Genomic DNA, 20,716 nt, shown 5'->3' on the forward strand with positions numbered 1-20,716 from the left:
GGGAAGGGAATATCTCAATTCCCCCATGCCTGACGACAGAGGTGGGTTTTAAGGAGCTTACGAAAGGCAAGGAGGGTGGGGGCAACTCTGATCTCTGGGGGGAGTTGGTTCCAGAGGGTTGGGGCCACCACAGAGAAGGCTCTTCCCCTGGGTCCCGCCAGACGGCATTGTTTAGTCAACGGGACCCGGAGAAGGCCAACTCTGTGGGACCTAACTGGTCGCTGAGATTCGTGCGGCAGAAGGCAGTCCCGGAGGTATTCTGGTCCGATGCCATGTAGGGCTTCATAGGTCATAACCAACACTTTGAATTGTGACCGGAAACCAATCAGCAACCAATGCAGACTGCGGAGTGTTGGTGTGACATGGGCGTATTTAGGAAAGCCCATGATAGCTCTCGCAGCTGCATTCTGCACTATCTGAAGTTCCCGAACACTTTTCAAAGGTAGCCCCATGTAGAGAGCGTTACAGTAGTCGAGCCTCGAGGTGATGAGGGCATGAGTGACTGTGAGCAGTGACTCCCGGTCCAAATTAATACCTCCCTTGATCTTGATTGTATCCCTCTGTTAATGCCACTTAGGTTTGCATGGTGTGGAATGGAAGGATTGAGGAGGAGGTTTGTTCTCCCAGATTGTGGGTTGGTTTCCAAATGTTTCATTACCAGGCTACGTAACACCTTCAGTGGAGTTTAGGGGATGTCAGTGTTGGTGTAAGTCCGACACCATAAAATAAATAAATCCTTCCATTCCCCACCATCATCCAGTCAGAACTGAAGAAACCACTTGGAGGAGAAGCAAAATGTTTTCAAGGAGAAAAAAAATCAAGGAAGTCCACTTGTCTTTTGGGAAAAACACCCTTTTCCCAATGATGATTGAGAACTTCCACCGACAATTGGTTTATTGCAAGACTGAAGAATGGACAATAATAGACACCCTTCACTTAAACAGTAGATTTTTCTTCTCTATTTCAGACACCTTTTTTCCTCGGTTTTAGCAGAACCACTTTCAGTTGGGGAAAGCAATAACTTGATACGTTGTCCCATAAAATAAAGGTAGATGGGAATGATCTTAGGAGATGGGAAGAAAAGTTAAGATGCTGCCTAGGCAACAGTTGGATAAGAGGTGACATAGGTTGTAGTTGTATAATGGGTAAAGGAAAAACTCAGTATTCCCTGTCTTCCCAGGCTGTAAAAAAAGACAGAGGGAGATTGGTGTTCTGTCTGATGGATCAACTATCCTATTAGAAAGCAAACTCACACGCTGGAAACATGGATTGGAGCAAAAGGATATATATTTTACAAAGTTTTTCAAGCAATTATTCAAGTCTAAAGCATTTTTCAAGCTCCCAAAGTCTGACTATTGAGCACAGATAAGGCTCCAGGAAGCACGCCAAAATGAAAAACATAACTCTTCACCAATTAATGGTGTCTGGTTTTCTTTTTACTGCAATCACTGTTTGGAGCTACAAGATCTTCTGTAAACACAGGGACAGAGATCCAGGGATTCTGGAGCAGTCTCTCTGAGCACCATCTTCAAGATGAATGTTGCTTTGCCATGCCTCTTTTCCCAGCAACCTGTTCTATTTATACTGCCAGAGTGGCCAAATGTCCCATAGAGATATTCAACGTCTAAACCTCCGTCTATTGAGATATTCATATCTGTCTCTCATTCTTCTTACCCTAGCTTCTAATATAGGGTCCTAAGCATCCCCCTCATCCTCTGACTCATGCACAACCCTAACTTGGGGGGGGGGGCGTTGTTTCTACAGTCTCTGGTGGTTCACCAATCTCCAACACTCTCACTCTCAGATTCAGATGGCAAGGACATTGGTCTGCAATGCCAGTATTCCTCTGCCTCCTGGTCCTCGAAATCTGTGATCAGCTGAGCTGGACGGTGTTGTGGTTAGCTCTGGCCCAGCTCCTGCCCCAAGGACTGTGGATGAGGGGGAGACATCCACATGCTGCAGGCCTGTTTTGCCCCCGATGGAATCTGCTGATGAAGGCTCCTCTGACCAAGAAGACATGAGTGACAGGGAGGAGGAGAGTGTGGCAGACAGCTAAGAAGGAGATCAATTATCTAGCTCCTCCTTGGATTCAGAACAAGAGTTAATGATACAGCCATGCATGCCGAGAGCGATGCATAGGCAGCAACAACTGAGAGATTATTATCAAAGAAAATGAGGCCACCTGTGGTTGGGTGGGGCTGTGGTGATTAGTGAGGCTGCTATAAATAGCAGCGTGTGGGTTTGGCCATTGTGGAGGATTATCTGATCGTTGTGTTTCGTGCCTGTTTTCCTGACTTTGACCTTTTGTGTGCTGATTTTTCCCCGCTTTGAAACTAAACCAGAGCAAAGTGTGTTTCACTTTGTGAAAGAAGAAGGACTGTGAATTGCCTCACAGCTGCAAGCTAAGTATCTCAGAACTGATAAGAGACTTGTACAAATTACCAGTTTGTTTGGAGATGAGTGCTCTTTGCTATACCAAAAGAGTGCTTAGTTTAAGTGAATTTTCATTATAAAGAACATTGTTTTGAATTTTCAAACGTGTGTGTGTCTGAAATTTGTATCTGTGAATTTTCGGGAGGATTCTACCAGAGAGCCCGACAGAACAGACGTGGACCACTCACAACAATTTGTATCCAAACTTGCAATCTTCTGCTAACGTAGCCTTACAATAAAATATAATTATTTCATCTGCACATGTTTCCTGTCTCATCTACCTGAGAAGGTTGATCCATAGCTAGGATGGAAGCTGACTACTGAAATATTCATTGCAGAACCATTTTCTCTCTCAAGGCTTACCTTATACAGAGCCGCAACAATAAGAACAAGGAGTACCAGACCACCCACACTGCTGCCAATAATGATGGGCAGGTAGTTGTAGGGCTCCAGGAACTCCACTGTGGTCTTCACCTAGAGGAGAGGACGAACTGAGTCATGCAAAGGAAGCCAGAATCCTTGGATCACAGCTTCCTCTCTTCAAACCCACCACTGTGCTTATCTTCCAAAGGAGCCAGAAGTTCTGATTGAAATCTTTAGTAATCGTTACCTGGTCCTGTATGTATCTTTCTTTCTGCTTGTATTTCCTTTCGTCATAGGAAACATGGGCAGAGCTCACTAAAGTCACCTTCTTCTGCTGGGTCTGAAAGAAGACACAGACAACCTCAGAGGTGGGGAAGATCAGTTGCTTGAAAAGTTGCACCAGAGAACAAAGTGTAAGAATTACACGTAGTCAGTAGTGGATTGCTACCAGTGTGGTAGAGACAGTGGAAGGCTACCAATTTTTTTATTACCACACTGTGTTGTTGTTGTTGTTGTTTGTTATTGTTGTTGTTTGTTTGTTGTTATTATTGTTATTATTGTTATAGAAACATAGAAACATAGAAACATAGAAGACTGACGGCAGAAAAAGACCTCATGGTCCATCTAGTCTGCCCTTATACTATTTCCTGTATTTTATCTTAGGATGGATATATGTTTATCCCAGGCATGTTTAAATTCAGTTACTGTGGATTTACCAACCACGTCTGCTGGAAGTTTGTTCCAAGAATCTACTACTCTTTCAGTAAAATAATATTTCTCATGTTGCCTTTGATCATTCCCCCAACTAACTTCAGATTGTGTCCCCTTGTTCTTGTGTTCACTTTCCTATTAAAAACACTTCCCTCCTGAACATTATTTAACCCTTTAACATATTTAAATGTTTCGATCATGTCCCCCCTTTTCCTTCTGTCCTCCAGACTATACAGATTGAGTTCATTAAGTCTTCCCTGATACGTTTTATGCTTAAGACCTTCCACCATTCTTGTAGCCCGTCTTTGGACCCGTTCAATTTTGTCAATATCTTTTTGTAGGTGAGGTCTCCAGAACTGAACACAGTACTCCAAATGTGGTCTCACCACGCTCTATATAAGGGGATCACAATCTCCCTCTTCCTGCTTGTTATACCTCTAGCTATGCAGCCAAGCATCCTACTTGCTTTTCCTACCGCCCGACCACACTGCTCACCCATTTTGAGACTGTCAGAAATCACTACCCCTAAATCCTTCTCTTCTGAAGTTTTTGCTAACACAGAACTGCCGATGCAATACTCAGACTGAGGATTCCTTTTCCCCAAGTGCATTATTTTACATTTGGAAACATTAAACTGCAGTTTCCATTGCTTTGACCATTTATCTAGTAAAGCTAAATCATCTACCATATTACAGACCCCTCCAGGAATATCAACCCTATTGCACACTTTAGAGTCATTGGCAAATAGGCAAACCTTCCCTACCAAACCTTCCCCTATGTCACTCACAAACATATTAAAAAGAATAGGACCCAGAACATACCCTTGTGGCACACTGCTTGTAACCTGTTTCTGCTCAGAATACTCGCCATTAACAATAACTCTCTGATGTCTATGCTTCAGCCAGCTTGAAATCCACTGAACTATCCAGGGATTAAGTCCAATCTTCGCTAATTTATCTATTAGTTGTTGTTATTATTATTATTATTGTTATTATTATTGTTTGATAGTTGCTTTTCTATATGCCTGATGGCATATTATTATTATTATTATTATTATTATTGTTTGATAGTTGCTTTTCTATATGCCTGATGGCATATTATTATTATTATTATTATTATTATTATTATTATTATTATTATTATACCACAAAAGGCATCTTCCTGTCCTGCTTTCTAACCCAATAAAGACCCAGCAGATGCCTCCATACCTGTGAAAGCGACTTGAGGCTAATGTTCCCATGGATCTTGAACTCAATAGATTGGTGGCCAGCCAAGGATGGAACGACGCAACGGATTGCTTTACAGGCGGCTACGAGGCAGTCCTGGAAGACACAGAAAATCATTGTCAGGTCTGGTTGTAGGAATGTTGAGACTGTGTATAGACTCCCTGTGACCAAGGGGGCAGCCCACATGGCCACCATTTATCCTGATCCCCCCAAGTCCATCTGCTTTTTCAAAGGAGACTTTCCGGCACCAGCTATACTCACCAAAACAGGTTGCTCACTTAATTGCTGCACAAAAGCCTCGGATCCTGGATTGCTTATTCCAGGCTCACAAGTGACCTGAGGGAACTAGTGGAAAAAAGACAGGAGCAATCTGAAAATCAGGAGGGATTGTTGTTGTTGTTAGTTGCGAAGTCATGACCGACCCATCGTGAGCCCATGGACAACATTCCTCTAGGCCTTCCTGTTCTTTACCGCCCCCTTGAGTCCATTTAAGCTCACATCTACTGCTTCACTGACTCCATTCAGCCACCTCATTCTCTGTCGTCCCGTTCTTCTTTTTCCCCTCAATCTTTCCCAGCATTAAGCTCTTCTCCAGTGAGCCCTTCCTTCTCGTTAAGTGGCCAAAGTATTTAAGTTTCACCTTCAAGATCTGGCCTTCAAAAGAGCAGTCAGTAAGATTTCAGATATGCCTAAACCTCCCATCATGCTTTTCTTCCCTTTAACTTGAATTCCTGAGTGGTCTAACACATGGCAACTCCAAGTCTCAACTAGCAAATGCTCTGTCCTACACATTGGGAAGAAGAATCTGAACTGCAAATACAAACTGAATAATCAAATTATCACAGATAATCGCCACTCGGTTAAAGACCTCGGTATACTAATAACAAAAGATTTAAGTGCCAAAGCCCACTGCAACAACATAGCCAAGAAGGCATCAAGAGTTGTTAACCTAATCCTACGTAGCTTCTGCTCTGGCAATCCCACACTACTTACCAGAGCTTACAAAACTTTTGCCAGACCCATCCTCGAATACCGCTGATCTGTTTGGAACCCATATCACATCTCAGACATTAACACCCTTGAAAATGTCCAAAGATACTTCACCAGAAGAGCCCTTCACTCCTCCACTCGAAATAGAATACCCTATGAGACTAGACTTTCAATCCTGGGCCTAGAAAGTTTAGAACTAAGACGCCTTAAACAACATCTAAGTATTGCCCACAAGATCATATACTGCAACGTCCTGCCTGTCGGCGACTACTTCAGCTTCAACCACAAGAGCACACAACAGATTTAATACTTAATATTAACCGCTCCAAACTTGACTGTAAAAAATATGACTTCAGTAACCGAGTTGTCGAAGCGTGAAACTCATTACCGGACTCCATAGTGTCATCCCCAAACCCCCAACACTTTGCCCTTATATTATCTACGGTTGACCTATCCAGATTCCTAAGAGGTCAGTGAGGGGCAAGTACAAGTGCACTAGAGTGGCTTCCGTCCCCTGTCCTATTACTCTCCTATATCTCCTATACCTTTCTTCTATTCCTATATCTCTTCTTCTATTCTTTCATTGATATGTTCTATTACTATACCTTCTTTTCTATTCTTTCCTACATATATTTTGCTATGAGTATCTCCTCTATAACCTTTATCATGTATTTTACTATGTGTATATAGATATATACCCACTAAAACCCTCATTGTGTATTGGACAAAATAAATAAATAAATAAATAAACCTTTTATTCTGCAACCTGGTATTTAGTAGACAGATTTCTTGCTATCCACATTTGCTACATCAACATTTATTTTAGTTCCATTAATCATGGACAAACTCTTATAACCTCATCTACGTAGCTCCAGAGGAAATATACCTCTTTAGGGACGTCCAAGACTGTGTTCCAAAGCTCCATTCCGTTCAGTGCCGTAGGAATGTTGAATGTTATTGTAACAGGAACATTTCGGTTATTTGCGTTCTTCAGCTAAATTGGAAGAAAATTCTGCATAAGAAAATGCACAGACTACCAGGAATCTTAGCACAGGTCAACATTTTACTTTTATAGGAATGGTCCGCTTTGTAATCTAGACATGGAAACAACAATTGTGCATTTAAAATCCTTTATTTATGTTTCCATGATTCCACCTCCAGCACCAGTAGTCCCTGAATTACGACCACAACTTAGGCCAGATATTTCAGTTGCTAAGTAAGCCAGTTGTGAATTTTCTCACATTTTACGACCTTTCTTGCTGTAGTTGTTAAATGAATTACTGCACTTCTTAAGTCAGTAATGCAGTTGATAAGTGAATATGGCTTCTCCATTGACTTTGCTTGTCAGACGGGTCACAAAAGGGGATCACGTGACTTTGGGACATTGCAACCGTCATAAATAAATGACAGCTGTCAAGGGTCTGAATTATGACCATGTGATCATAGGGGGGCTTGCAATGGTGCTGATCTGATTGCTAATTGCAGACTGGTGCAATAAAAGTAGCTGTTTCTAACCTGGTTAATAAAACAAAGAAGATCATCATATGTTTTAGAAAGAGCCGACATGGTCATATTCCGATCAGTATCAAGGATGCAGCTTAAAATGTGATCGACAGTATTAAGCATCTGGGGGTGCAGATAACTAACAATCTGAACTGGTCACTCCACATGTCATCCTTAGCAAACCAATAACTGCATTTCCTACATTGAATGAGGAGAAAACATTTTTCTCCTTCTATCTTGGCTACTTTTTACAGAGGCACAATTGAGAGTGTTTTTTAACAAACTGCATTACTGTTTGTTTTGGTGGCTGCAGTGTCTCAGATAGAAAGTCCCTACAGGGAATGGTGAGGACAGCAAAGAAGATCATAGGAAGCTCACTTCCTGGTATTCAGGATACCACTTGTAAGCACTATGCGATTAGAGCAGTGTTTTTCAACCAGTGTGCTGCGGCACACTAGGGTGCCGCGAGACATGGTCAGGTGTGCCGTGAAGCTCAGCAAGAAAGAGAAAGAGAGAAAGAGAAAGAAAGCAAGAGAGAGAGAGAAATCAAGAGAGAAAGAAAGCAAGAGAGAGAGAAAAAGAGAGAGAAAGAAAGCAAGAGAGAGAGAGAGAGAAAGAAAGCAAGAGAGGCAGGGAAGGAGGGAGAGATAGAAAGAGAGCAAAAAAGAGAGGAAGGAAGGAAGAGAGAAAGAAAGAGGGATGGAGCGAGAGAGGAAGGAAGAAAGAGAGAGAGAGAAAGAGGGAGAGAAATAGAGCGAAAGGAAGAGAGAGAGAGAGATAATTTTTTGTCCAAACTTTTTTTTAGCCCCCCCACCCCCGCTCAATGTGCCCCATGATTTTGTATATGTAAAAAATGTGCTGCAGCTCAAAAAAGGTTGAAAATCACTGGATTAGGGCTTTGCATTAGCATTGTTAGAGACCCCAGGCACCCACTTTACGGTCTGTTGCTCACCTCTGGGAGGAGGTTTCAAAGTATTTATAGCAGGACTACCTGATTCTGTAACAGTTTTGTTCCCTATGTCTCATGTGCCCTATGATATGGCTCTGCATGCCACCTGTGGCACGCATGCCATAGGTTTGCCATCACGGCTCTATACCATTCTGGACAAATGGCTGTCCAATCACTTCTTTAAAACCTCCATTGATGAAACACCCACAAATTCTGGAGGCAAACATTCAATTAATTAATTGTTTTTACTGTAAGGAAATCTCTCCATAGTTCTAGATCAGTGATGGTAAACCTATGACATGGGTGCTACAGGTGGCATGCGGAGCCATATTTGCTGACACGTGAGTCATTGCCCTAGCTCAGCTCCAACATGCATGTGTGTGCCGGCCAGCTGATTTTTAGCTCGCACAGAGGCTCTGGAAGGGCATTTTTGGCTTCCAGAGTGCCTCTGTGGGGATGGGGGAGGGTGTTTTTACCCTTCCCTGGCTCCAGGGAAGCCTTTGCAGCCTGGAGAAGGCCTCCAGAGGGGGGTGGGAAGCTGTTTTGCCTTTGCAAGGCATTGAATTATGGATGTGGGTACTCGCACATGTGCGATAGCGCACACCCACACTTTTTCAGCACCCAAGGAAAAAAAGGTTCTTCATCAATGTTCTAGATTATATTTTCCTTCTTGCAAGTGCTTCTCAAAGCATCCATCGCTATGTAAACACGCTCCATTCTTACCAAACTCTTCCTCCATCTTAACAAATAAGCCCTCTCTACTCTATGTTCTTGGCCACAAAGCAAACCACATCCCTTTCACCTCATATCGATGTTCCACAGTCCGAGTTTCATCTTCCTGTCCGGCAGAAAAGTTGACATATTTGGTTGAGTCATCCAAGCTGAAAAAACGCAGTGAAAGATTAAGAAAAAAAGGATACATTATGCAATTGACCAGAATTTTGAGTTAATGAAGATTGCAGTTGTGTTCCATGCATTCTTCAGCAACGGGTTCACATAGGTGGCTGTGAAGCGATCTAACACAGAGGTCTTCAAACTTGGCAACTTTTAAGACTTATGAAGTCCACAAGTCTTAAAGTCGCCAAGTTTGGGGACCTCTGATCTAACAGTTCACAGCAACATCTTGAGAGATGGTTAAACAGGGGGAGGTCTTCTTCTCAAATGATTTCAGCCACTTACCTCTTGATGAAAATGTAGATTGCATACTTGACGGGCAGCTCCATTTGATGAAACATGTCCTTTGTGACAGGAACGTTATTTTCACTGGAGGGATACAAGGAAAAATGGCCCGAGCTACAACTCAGCACATCTGCATCTCAATTACAGCTACTAAATGCTGTGCTGTTTCACTCTCCCCCATCATATTCATTAACATTATCTGATATCAAAGTGAGAAAGTTGTTATCAACGAAGCTGAATTTATTTAAGGAACATTTGTTCCAGTTGTTGTTATAGTTAAAATATTGAGATCAAAGGGATTTAAGTTAGTCATGAATCACCTTAATAATGAGAGAGTTAATAGAGTCACCTTAATAATGGCAAACCTTTTTTTCCTCGGGTGCCAAAAGAGCATGTGTGTGCAATATTGTGCATGCGTGAGTGCCTGCCCCCTTAATTCAGTGCCTGGGGAGGGCAAAAACACCTCCCGAGGGCTCTCTGGAGTCCAGAAACAGATTACATTAGATTAGATTAGATTTATTGGATTTATATGCCGCCCCTCTCCGCAGACTTGTTTCCCAACTTCTGGTGGGCCCAGTAGGCTCGTGTTTCACCCTTCCCAAGCTCCAAAGGCATCCCTGGAGCTGGGGGAGGGTAAAAGTGCCCTTTCCCATCCTCCTGGAGGCTCTCTGGAAGCCAAAAACACCCTCCCAGAGCCTCTGTGTGAGCCAAAAATCAGCTGGACAGCACACACATGCATGCTGGAGTTGAGCTAGGGCAACGGCTCGTGTACCAACAGATATGGCTCCGCGTGCCACTTGTGGCACCCGTGCCATAGGTTCGCCATCAGTGTTTGTAATACAATATTTTAAAAGCCAACTATGAATTCATAGATGCCAACTTCTCAACTCTTGCCTGGCAAACTCTATTCTCTGGCTGTAACACTGCCGATGACATCTAAGTCCTAAATCTTGATTGCTGGGAAGTGACAATGGAAGGGGAATTCAATTTTATGTCTAGGTTATAAACTTTATGAAACATAGAAACATAGAAACATAGAAACATAGAAGTCTGACGGCAGAAAAAGACCTCATGGTCCATCTAGTCTGCCCTTATACTATTTTCTGTATTTTATCTTAGGATGGATATATGTTTATCCCAGGCATGTTTAAATTCAGTTACTGTGGATTTATCTACCACGTCTGCTGGAAGTTTGTTCCAAGGATCTACTACTCTTTCAGTAAAATATATTAACTTGAATATATTAATATATTAACTTGATTACTGTATGGCATCAAATATTGATTGAGATTAATTTATACCCTGAATCCATTAAGGCTCCTCTTATGAACTTGGTATGTTCAGATGCTACTGTTATTACGCTTTGTGGAGCACAACACTTGTGGGATGACTTGAGAAAGCACTGTAAGTTGCTAGTGGGGGGGGGGAAACTATAGACATCATGACAGCAAATCTGATTTATCATATTTTTCGGAGAATAAGATGCATCTTTTTCCACCTGCAGTTGTTAAGTTAGTAGCACAGAGGTTAAATGGATCTGGCTTCTCGCACTGACTTTGCTTGGCAATAAGGTTGCAAAAGAGGATCGCATGACCTTGGGACTCTGCAACCGTCATAAATATGAGTCGATCAAGCATCCGAATTTCGATCTCCTGGCCATGGGGATGTTGCAATGACCATAAGAGCTGTGTTGGTACAGTGGTTAGAGTACAGTACTGCAGGCTATTTCTGCTGACTGCCAGCTACCTGCAATTTGGCAGGTCAGATCTCACCAGGCTCAAGTTTGATTCAGCCTTCCATCCTTCTGAGGTCAATAAAATGAGGACCCAGATTGATGGGGGCAATAGGCTGACTCTGTAAACCACACTTAGAGAGGGCTGTAAAAGTACTGCGAAGTGATATATAAGTCTAAATTCTATTGCTATTTCAGTCACGGAAAGTTTTACCTGGCAGCTGTGGCATTGATCTGCACCACACTTCCTAGATCTGCCTCTTGGGAAACGAAAAAGCTAACAATGAAGATCACCTGGGCAGAAGGAAATACAAAAGAAGAACAGGAGCCAAAATGCTTAAAGCAGAGCTGCGTTTTACATTCGATCTAGCTTTATACTTCATTAATTCAGGAAGCTCAAACTGCCCAAGGAGCTGCTGATACAGTTCTACAGAGGAATCATTGAGTCTGTCATCTGCACCTCTATAACTGTCTGGTTTGGTTCTGCAACCCAACAGCACCGACACAGACTTTAGAGGAGAATCAGAACTGCAGAAAAAACAATTGCTGCCAACCTGCCTTCCATTGAGGACCTGTATACTGCACGAGTCAAAAAGAGGGCGGGGAAAATATTTACTGACCCCTCACATCCTGGACACAAACTGTTTCAACTCTTACCCTTAAAACGTTGCTACAGAGCATTGCACACCAAGACAGCTAGACACAAGAACAGTTTTTCCCCAAAGTCTACTAAACAAATAATTCCCTCAACACTGTTAGACTTTTTACTAAATCTGCACTTCTATTTCTACTAGTTTTTCTCATCATTCCTATCATCCTTTTCCTCCCACTTAGGACTGTATGACTGTAACTTGTTGCTTATATCCTAAGATTTGTATTAATATTGCTTCTTCATTGCTTCTTTGACCCCTATGACAATCATTAAGTGTCGTACCACATGATTCTTGACAAATGTATATTTTATTTTATGTACGCTGAGAGCATATGCACCAAGACAAATTCCTTGTGTGTCCAATCACACTTGGCCAATAAAATTCTATTCTATTCTAATAAACGTGGAGGGTGGGTGCAGTGTGAATCTCAGGGGGGAGCTGATTCCAGAGGGCCGGGCCCCCCACAGAGGAGGCTCTTCCCCTACGTCCCCCCGGCCGACATTGTTTGGTCGATAGGACCCTAAGGAGATCAACTCTGTGGGACCTCACCCGGTCGCTGGGATTTGTGCGGCAGAAGGTGGTCTCGGAGATAGTCTGGTCCTATGCCATGTAGGGCCTTTATAGGTCCAAACCAACTCTTTGAATTGGGTCCCGAAACAGATCAGCAGCCAATGCAGAAAACCATCCACCTCAATTGGGCAAAGGTTCCATGTGTCAGAGAATTACCAAAGCATAAGACAGCCTTTGAATGGAAATGGTCAAATCTTTCTTGGACTTTGGATTGATACTGTCAACTATTCTGGGGTCATAAATGGCCACTAGACTAACATACAGTACCTCAGCGTTGGCCCGGAAGATGGGATGATTGATGGCACAGGTGGTGTTTCTCAGAGAGACTTCCTCTGCAGCAGGAGCAGGGGTGCATTTAATGGTGGTGTATTTTCTGTTGGACTGAGCAGAAAAGGACATGATAATGAATATCACTGGTGATAGGCCAGTACTTTCTTTGGCAATTTCCCCAGCACTCTCCCCTCGGTTATCTCTGTTTTCTTCCTAAACTTCATACCTTCACTAATATATATCTGCGGTAGGACAGTGAAGATGGGTAGGTGAAAGTCAATTTGGTGCTATAAGAATCCTCTCCCTCATTCAGGATGTAAACAGTAACATTGAGTTCCGTGGTTAGGCCAACTACCAATTCGTTCAAGCTGAAAGAAAGAGGGAAAATAAATAAATGAAAAATAAAACTTTTTTTTGGTTCATGTGCCAAAAGGGGCTGTGTGGTGTGCTAGCATGTTTACACATGCCCATACCCCTTCAATCCCCCCCCCACATGTGCACAATCCCCCGTCCCCATGGATGCGCATAGGCCTCACCGAAGCCTAGGACAGTGAAAAAAAGGGCAAACCAGCAAACCGGAAGTTCAGAAAACGCACTTCCGGTTTGCCCATTATGTTGTTTTTTGCGCTCTGGAGGGTTCAGGGAAGCTTCCTGAAGCTCTGGAGTACAAAAAAACAGCGCAATGGACAAACTGGAAAGGCATTTTCTGAACTTTTGGGTTGTCCGTTGGGAGGTTTTTTGCATTCCGGGGTTTCAGAGAAGTTTCCCTGAAATGTCCGGAGGGTGAAATGGCCTTTCCCAAGGCCGAAAATCAGCTGGCCAGTACGCGTATGGAGCTGAGATAGGTCAACATCTGATGTGCCCTCCGATATGGCTCCATGCGCCAACTGTGGCAAGCGTGCCATAGGTTTGCCATCACGGTCCTAAGTTGATGGCTATTTGTATATACCATGCAAATACATTACAACATGCAGTATTTTGGGAAGAACCTGATGTGTATGGAAGGCCAACCTCAGCTAAATAACTAGTAGTTGCAATTTCACATTTTTGTGTAGATAATAGTAATAATAGTGAATTCAGGCAGTTGAAGTTCACCCAGCTTAAAATTGCTGAGATTGAGAAAGAGGTAGATGAAAATAAAGTGAAAAAAACTGATGGGAAGATGGGACAGGGCTAGAGGTTTTATGGTCAGTAGAATTTGAGACCGAGTTATAAAGAATAAACTCATTTTGGTGGAGGGGTTTGAATGAATGATGTTGGGTGGCAGGAGCATGTATCACTGTCTACTTTTGTCTTTTGTGTAGTGTGCATCTTTTTTATTATTATTAAAACTAATAAAATTTATTTTTTAAAAAAGAGAGAAAAACTGACATAGGACAACACCAGTTTCAAAACTGAGTATTCTTATAATGCAGTGAGAGTTCTGCTTTATACAAGTAGTCCTCACTTAAGGACTGGTTACCTAGCAACCAAAATTATGATGGAATCCCCCAAAATGACATGAACTGGTTCCAGAGTTCCACTGGCTGCCCATACTCCCGGTCCGTTTTGGCCATTTGCAGCATTCTGTAGCCACGGGAACACTTTTCCCAGTACATAACCATTTCAGCAGGTTTCCACCCCAAAAATGCCCATTTTTATTTTATTTATTAAATTTATTTGCCACCCATTTTGTAGTTCTGGTAATACATGCCCATAGGAATACATGGATCTCACTTAACAGTGTTCACTTAATGACTGCCACATTTACTTATTGTATTTTCCAGAGTACAGTATATGATGTAAATCCCCCCCCCCAAAGAGGCTGAAAATTAGTTTGCATCTTATACTCTGAATGTAGCTTTTTTTCCCCCAAAGTTTTTTTTGCAGCCCTAACAAGGTCTAATGATCTTCATTTGTTTTCATTGCTACTCCCTCCAAAAAGGTTTTTTCAGCCCTAATGAGCTGCTAGATCTCCCTGGTTTGCAGGATTTTTTTCATTGCTACTCCGAAGAAGTTTTTTTCCAGCCCTAAGTCTTTGCAGGCTTGTTTTCATTGGAACTCCCTCTGAGGATTTTTTCCCAGCCCTAACCAGAGGATAAAATAATATGCTAAAGCTGACCAGACGTAGGACACTAGCCAGATCAATATCTGGTAGGGGGATTCCCCCGCTATTTTCCTCCCCCAAAACTAAGGTGTGTCTTATACTCTGGTGTGTTTTATTCTCAGTAGTGTCTTATACTCTGAAAAATAAGGTAATGACGGCCACGTTTGCATAACCACTTCTACAAAATAAGCATTGTAAAATTGAGCCTAGTCATGCGGATGTTTTGACTTCTAACCACTGTGACTTACAAGAACAATTCCAGGCTCCATTACAGTCGTAAGTCGAGGACTACCAGTAATCTTATAAACATTAAACACCTAAATACAGCTATTGAACAATAAACATTGTTCATTGACTTAGATCAGTTTTTAGCATATATGAGTAAAGTCTGTAGAAATGCGGCTGCTATAAAGATGAAAAGCATTACTGTACCCTGAGAAATTGAAGAATGTTTTTAACTGGTCTTTACAGATTCCATCTCCTCCGCAGTTCTTCTCAAATGGCAGCTAGAAGGACATGAGAGAAGGATGGAGAGAAAATATCAGCCTCAATGGACAGGTGAGATGAGGAATAAAATATTAGAGCGGGTTTCCCAATCTTGGCCACTTTAAGGGTCATGGACTTCATCTCCCAGAAGTCCCTAGGAATTCCCAGATGTGTGGAAATCCGGGAATTGAAGTCCATAGACCTTAAAGTTGCCAACATAGAAACATAGAAGATTGACGGTAGAAGAAGACCTCATGGCCCATCTAGTCTGCCCTTATACTATTTCCTCTATTTTATCTTAGGATGGATATATGTTTATCCCAGGCATGTTTAAATTCCGTTGCTCTGGATTTACCAACCACGTCTGCTGGAAGTTTGTTTTAAGTATCTACTATTCTTTCAGTCAAATAATATTTTCTCACGTTGCTTCTGATCTTTCCCCCAACTAACCTCAGATTGTGCCCCCTTGTTCTTGTGTTCACTTTCCTATTAAAAACACTTCCCTCCTGAAACTTATTTAACCCTTTAACATATTTAAATGTTTCGATCATGTCCCCCCTTTCCCTTCTGTCCTCCAGACTATACAGATTGAGGTTAGAAAAGGTTAGAAAATATTAGCCAAGGTTAGAAAATCTTGTAGAGGTTAACTCCATGTAACATGCCTTTTAAGACTTCCTGTGTAGAAGTTGATACCACATTTGCTATCATCTTGTTTATATCATTACCTGCAGAAACCTGGTTTATGCAGAGCATTGATTCTCAATTTAATTCTGAAAATCTTGAACATAGTCCTTCAGAGACAGAACTCACTGGGTCATATCAGAGGTGGGTTCCTACCAGTTTTAACCAGTTCTATAGAACCAGTTGTAAACCGGTGGGGACATCACAGAGCTGGTTTTGTTGATGCCGATGCATGATTGATTCCATCTCTTTTTTTTTTAGTCTATTTTTTGCTCTTTTTTTTGCTCTTTTTTTTAAGTTTTGGGCACTTTCCAGCCACCATCTCTCTTTTTTTGGCTTTTTTTCAGTGCTACTTTTTGCTGGTTTTCCCAACTGCACATGTGTATAGCATGCATGCGTGCATGTCCAAACAGCATCCAATGCGTGTGTGGCCATGTGGCATGGGAGGAAGCAAACTGGCATTGAGATAAGTTAGATCCCACATCATCCACTCAACTGGATTCCATGATAGATTTGCGCCAATGTCACTTGAGGGACCTCCTTTTCCTGATTACATCTGTCATTTCTAGCAGATCCAGCAGAGGAGGCATGTTGTGGTCTTTTCTCCAGTAGAAGAGATGTGTTATGGATCCTATTATTACTAAGAGTTTGCTGAATTCCTGCTATCTGGCAGGACTCTGAAGATAGGCCTTTTCTACCATGGCACCCGCCTTAAGAGGGATCATCCAAGCAATGAAGGGCCGCTCGTCTTTGGAGCTACCGGTGTGCCCTCCAATGCCATCGCAAGTGCGTGTACATCCAGTGGGCACGTGTATGCCCATCGGTGTGAGATTTTGCTTCTGTGCATATGCACCAAGCGAAATCTTGCACGAGGACATGTGCGAGTGAGATTTCGGTGATTTTTGCCAATATTTTTGCTTCCATGCATGCCCAGAAGCAAAAAATTATCAAAAATTGCTGCAATTTTGCTCGCACAAGCATCCTCACACAAGATTGTGCTTGTGAAGCTTGTGCAGAAGCCCAATCTTGCACAGGGTATGAGTGCGCGCATCAGGACACGCGGCTGTGTGCACAACCCGGAATTTCCTACTGGGACGGAGCACCTGACTACACCAGCTTCTGACCACCACTGCATCCAAAATGAGGCTGGGATGAGGCTGGATCTACCCATATTAAATTTTGGTAAATCCTTCAAAACATGGCAATGTCATCAATTTGTCAGCCCAAAAGGAGAATTTTTGACCTGGCTCTATTGTTAACCTCTGATGCTCTCTTCTTGCCTTTTAGTTATAATATTAATGTTTTAATTGTTTGTTGGGTTTATATACCGGTAATATCTTTTTAATTTTTCTTAATTGTTTGCTGCCCAGATTCACAAATGTAAGGTGCAGTCATATAAATCTGATGAAAAAATAAATAAATGTTAAATTAATGTCCATCAGTGGACTAGCTGAACTTTTATGACCAGAGAACCCTTTCACATGACAAACAAATGAACTATGTTTTGAAGTAAACATAGGCAGTCCCATAAATACTCTGGTCCGACACCAAGTAGGGCTTTATAGGTCATAACCAACAATGGCTATGTTCAATGAAGTGACACTAGAAGAATGCACACTGGGCATGGACTTACAGATGCCGAAAGCATGTTAGAGACTTCTTTCTGTCGGATGGCCCGCAGATTGTTGGCACGTCGGATGGGATCTCCTATTAGGGTATAGTTCAGCTGGAGGATCATGGGAGTGAGGCTGTCTTCTATGCAAGTCTTTCCCCATGAGAAAGCAGGGAGAAACAACAAAAGAAGAACAATTTCATGGCTGCATCTTAGGTTTCATGTTAAAGATCAGACTCTTTTTGAACTGTTTCTGATCTGAATCCTGCCCATCCCCACCCCTTCCAAAGCCTCTTCTCTCACCGGTAAATTTATACGGTACTCCCTGGATTCTGGCCTCACACCGATCCTCATCTCTTCTGTGAGGGTAGACAAGCCCGAACCCTGCTGAAAAACGGCTCGTACTTTCTGTCGGCCAGGATCCAAGGTCAAAGTGTACCGAAGGGTGCTTGAAATGTCATTGCCTAAAGGAGATTGCAATCAAATTCAGAACATTTAGATTTTTAAAAGGTCCTTGATATACCAAAAACTTCCCTTACAAGAGCACAAAATTTTGGTGAATTACCGTATTTTTGGAATATAAGACACACCCTTTTCCTCTCTAAAAGTGGCTGAAAATTTGGGTGCATCTTATACTCTGAATGTAGCTTTTTTGAAGTTTTTTTTCCACCCTAACTAGGTGTTAACGGTCTTTCTAGCCCTTACTTTGCAGGCTCTTTCATTGTTACTCTCTGCGAAGAATGTTTTCCAAGCTCTAACTCTTTGCAGGTTTTTTTCATTGCTCTACTTGCTCTGAATGTGTCTTTCCAGCCCTAATGAGGTGCTAACAATGTTCATAGCTGTTATCGGCTTGCAAGCTCTTTCATTGTTACTCTCTGCGAAGAATGTTTTTCCAGCCCTAAGTCTTTCAGGCTTTTTTTCATTGTTCTACTTTCTTCAAATAAGGTTTTTTCCAGCCCTAACCAGATGCAAATAAAGTTCCCAGATTTTCACGGGTACAGGTATGAAGGTCTTGGTATATTCAGGTTTCTTCCCGTGTAGAAACTTACATGGGAAGAAACCCGAATATTCCAAGACCTTCATACACATATAGAGAGAAGAACTTTTAAAATAAGAATGCTTTCTCTTACTGAACCAGTGACCATGGAATAGATTGTTTCAATTTTGTATTCTTTTTAGTATATACAGTGATCCCTCGAGTTTCGCGATCTCAATCTTCGCGAAACGGCTATATCGCGATTTTAAAAAAAATATTAATTTAAAAAAAAACACTTCCGCGTTTGGCTTCGGGAGTCAGCTGGGAAGCGGCGCGGCTGTTTTAAAAGGTCGCCGCCGGCATGGGGGGCTTCCCAGCAGCCCCCCGAACCCCCAACCCGGGTTCGGGGGGCTGCTGGGAAGCCCCCCATGCCGGCGTCGACCTTTTAAAACAGCCGCGCCGCTTCCCAACTGAGTCCTGAAGCCAAACGCCAAAGGCGAACTTCCGCGTTTGGAGTCAGGACTCAGTTGGGGAGCCGCACGGCTGTTTTAAAAGGTCGCCGCCGGCATGGGGGGCTTCCCAGCACCCCCCCCGAACCCCCAACCTGGGTCTTCCCGGCCGCCCACGCAAAGGGGAAACCCCGGCTCCTCGCTGATGCCCGCCGCTCGCCCGATCTTGGGGTTTCCCCTTTGCGTGGGCGGCGGGCGGCACCCAGGGAAGGTTCCTTCGGCCGCCGGGCAGCTGATCTGCTCCGCAGCACGGCAGCAGCGAGGAGGCGAAGATGGGGTTTCCCCTTTGCGTGGGCAACGGGGAAGCCCCATCTTTGCCTCCTCGCTGCTGCCGTGCTGCGGAGCAGATCAGCTGCCCGGTGGCCGAAGGAACCTTCCCTGGGTGCCGCCCCCCGCCCATGCAAACTCCACCATCTGCACGTGCGCGGCCATGAAAAAAGGAGCGCGCATGCGCAGATGGTGTTTTTACTTCCGCAACCCTACATCGCGAAAAATCGAGTATCGCGAGGGGTCTTGGAACGGAACCCTCGCGATACTCGAGGGATCACTGTATATAATAACACCCCCCCTTCTGACTTGTAGCATTTGAGTGTGGCGTGATTGTGTAATATTGATTGTTTTTAGTAATAATAGGTTTAAACTTGTTCTTTTTAATATTAGATTTGTATTATATTGTATAGTTATTGTTGTTGTGAGCTGCCCTGAGTCTTTGGAGAGGGGCGGCGTACAAATTTGATAAATTATTGTGATTCGACACAAAATATGTAACCCTTCCCTGGTGCAGAGCTGAAGGGATTGGATACTGTAGCCTAGAGCAGGGGTCCCCAACCACCGGGCCGCGGACCAGTACCGGGCCGCGGGGCATGTTGCACCGGTCCGTGGAGTCAGCAGCTGCCAGTCCTCCTGCCGCCGCCCCCTCCCTCCAGTGCTTCATCTCCCGCTGGGAAAGAGGCCTCGGGAGGCAGGTTCTGCCGGCCACAGGGCGATGGATGGGACAGAGGGGCGGGAAGGACCGGGAGGCTCAAGCCTCTTTTGGCTTCTGCCGTGGCACGCCTTTGCGTTTTTGGCTGGGGGGGGAGGCAGGAGGGCTGGCCTGACCCCCTCCCTCCAGCGCTTCACCTGCCACCGGGCAAGAGGGTTTGGGAGGCAGGTTCTGCCGGCCACAGGGTGATGGCGGGAAAGAGGGGCGGGAAGGACCAGCACCCCCATGCTTAATCCCACCCCCAACCACACCCCTTTCCACCCCCACCGGGCCATAGAAAAATTGCCTTGCTGAAACTGGTCCCTGGTGGAAAAAACGTTGGGGACCACTGGCCTAGAGGATAATTCTCTGCCTTACAAGGCAAAGGTTGCAGGTTCAAGTCCCAGTGGGTATGGCTAGCTGATGAGGCCAAAATAAGGCCGAAATAGATCTACCTAGTCTCCCTTAATTTTCAAATTCAGCAAAAAACAACAACACCCCAACCCATGTGACATATGTGTGTGTGTGTGTGTGTGTGTGTGTTGTTTTTGTTTTTTGCTGAATTTGAAAAATAAGGGAGACTAGGATAGATCTATTTCGGCCTTATTTTGGCCTCATCAGCTAGCCATACCCTCACTGGGACTTGAACTTGCAACATTTGCCTTGTAAGGCAGAGAATTAACCTCTAGGCTACAGTATCCAATATTTTCAGCTCTGTACCAGGGAAGGGTTATATATATATATATACATACCAGGGGCTGCATACAAATCTAATAAATTATATATATATATACCAGGGCCATTTCAAGGCAGTTAATTTATTAAT

At 43.4% G+C, this 20,716-nt stretch overlaps 1 protein-coding gene across 2 annotated transcripts in view; it reads right to left on the minus strand.

The window, feature by feature from the left end:
• LOC139153160 (integrin alpha-M-like) overlaps window positions 1-20,716 on the minus strand; it is a 69,099-nt gene that overhangs the window by 4,965 nt on the left and 43,418 nt on the right. For both annotated transcript variants that reach the window (XM_070726785.1, XM_070726784.1), the window contains exons 17-29: window positions 17,748-17,908; window positions 17,466-17,597; window positions 15,098-15,171; window positions 12,806-12,947; window positions 12,577-12,690; window positions 11,301-11,380; window positions 9,355-9,438; window positions 8,978-9,056; window positions 6,610-6,717; window positions 4,995-5,078; window positions 4,716-4,829; window positions 3,044-3,136; window positions 2,797-2,907 (exon numbers count right to left, since the gene is read on the minus strand). In XM_070726785.1, coding sequence (XP_070582886.1) covers window positions 2,797-2,907; window positions 3,044-3,136; window positions 4,716-4,829; window positions 4,995-5,078; window positions 6,610-6,717; window positions 8,978-9,056; window positions 9,355-9,438; window positions 11,301-11,380; window positions 12,577-12,690; window positions 12,806-12,947; window positions 15,098-15,171; window positions 17,466-17,597; window positions 17,748-17,908 — 1,376 coding nt within the window. The remainder of the gene's footprint in view (window positions 1-2,796; window positions 2,908-3,043; window positions 3,137-4,715; window positions 4,830-4,994; window positions 5,079-6,609; window positions 6,718-8,977; window positions 9,057-9,354; window positions 9,439-11,300; window positions 11,381-12,576; window positions 12,691-12,805; window positions 12,948-15,097; window positions 15,172-17,465; window positions 17,598-17,747; window positions 17,909-20,716) is intronic.

This window comes from Erythrolamprus reginae, chromosome Z (assembly GCF_031021105.1).
Source record: "Erythrolamprus reginae isolate rEryReg1 chromosome Z, rEryReg1.hap1, whole genome shotgun sequence".
NCBI classification, from domain to species: Eukaryota; Metazoa; Chordata; class Lepidosauria; order Squamata; family Dipsadidae; genus Erythrolamprus; species Erythrolamprus reginae.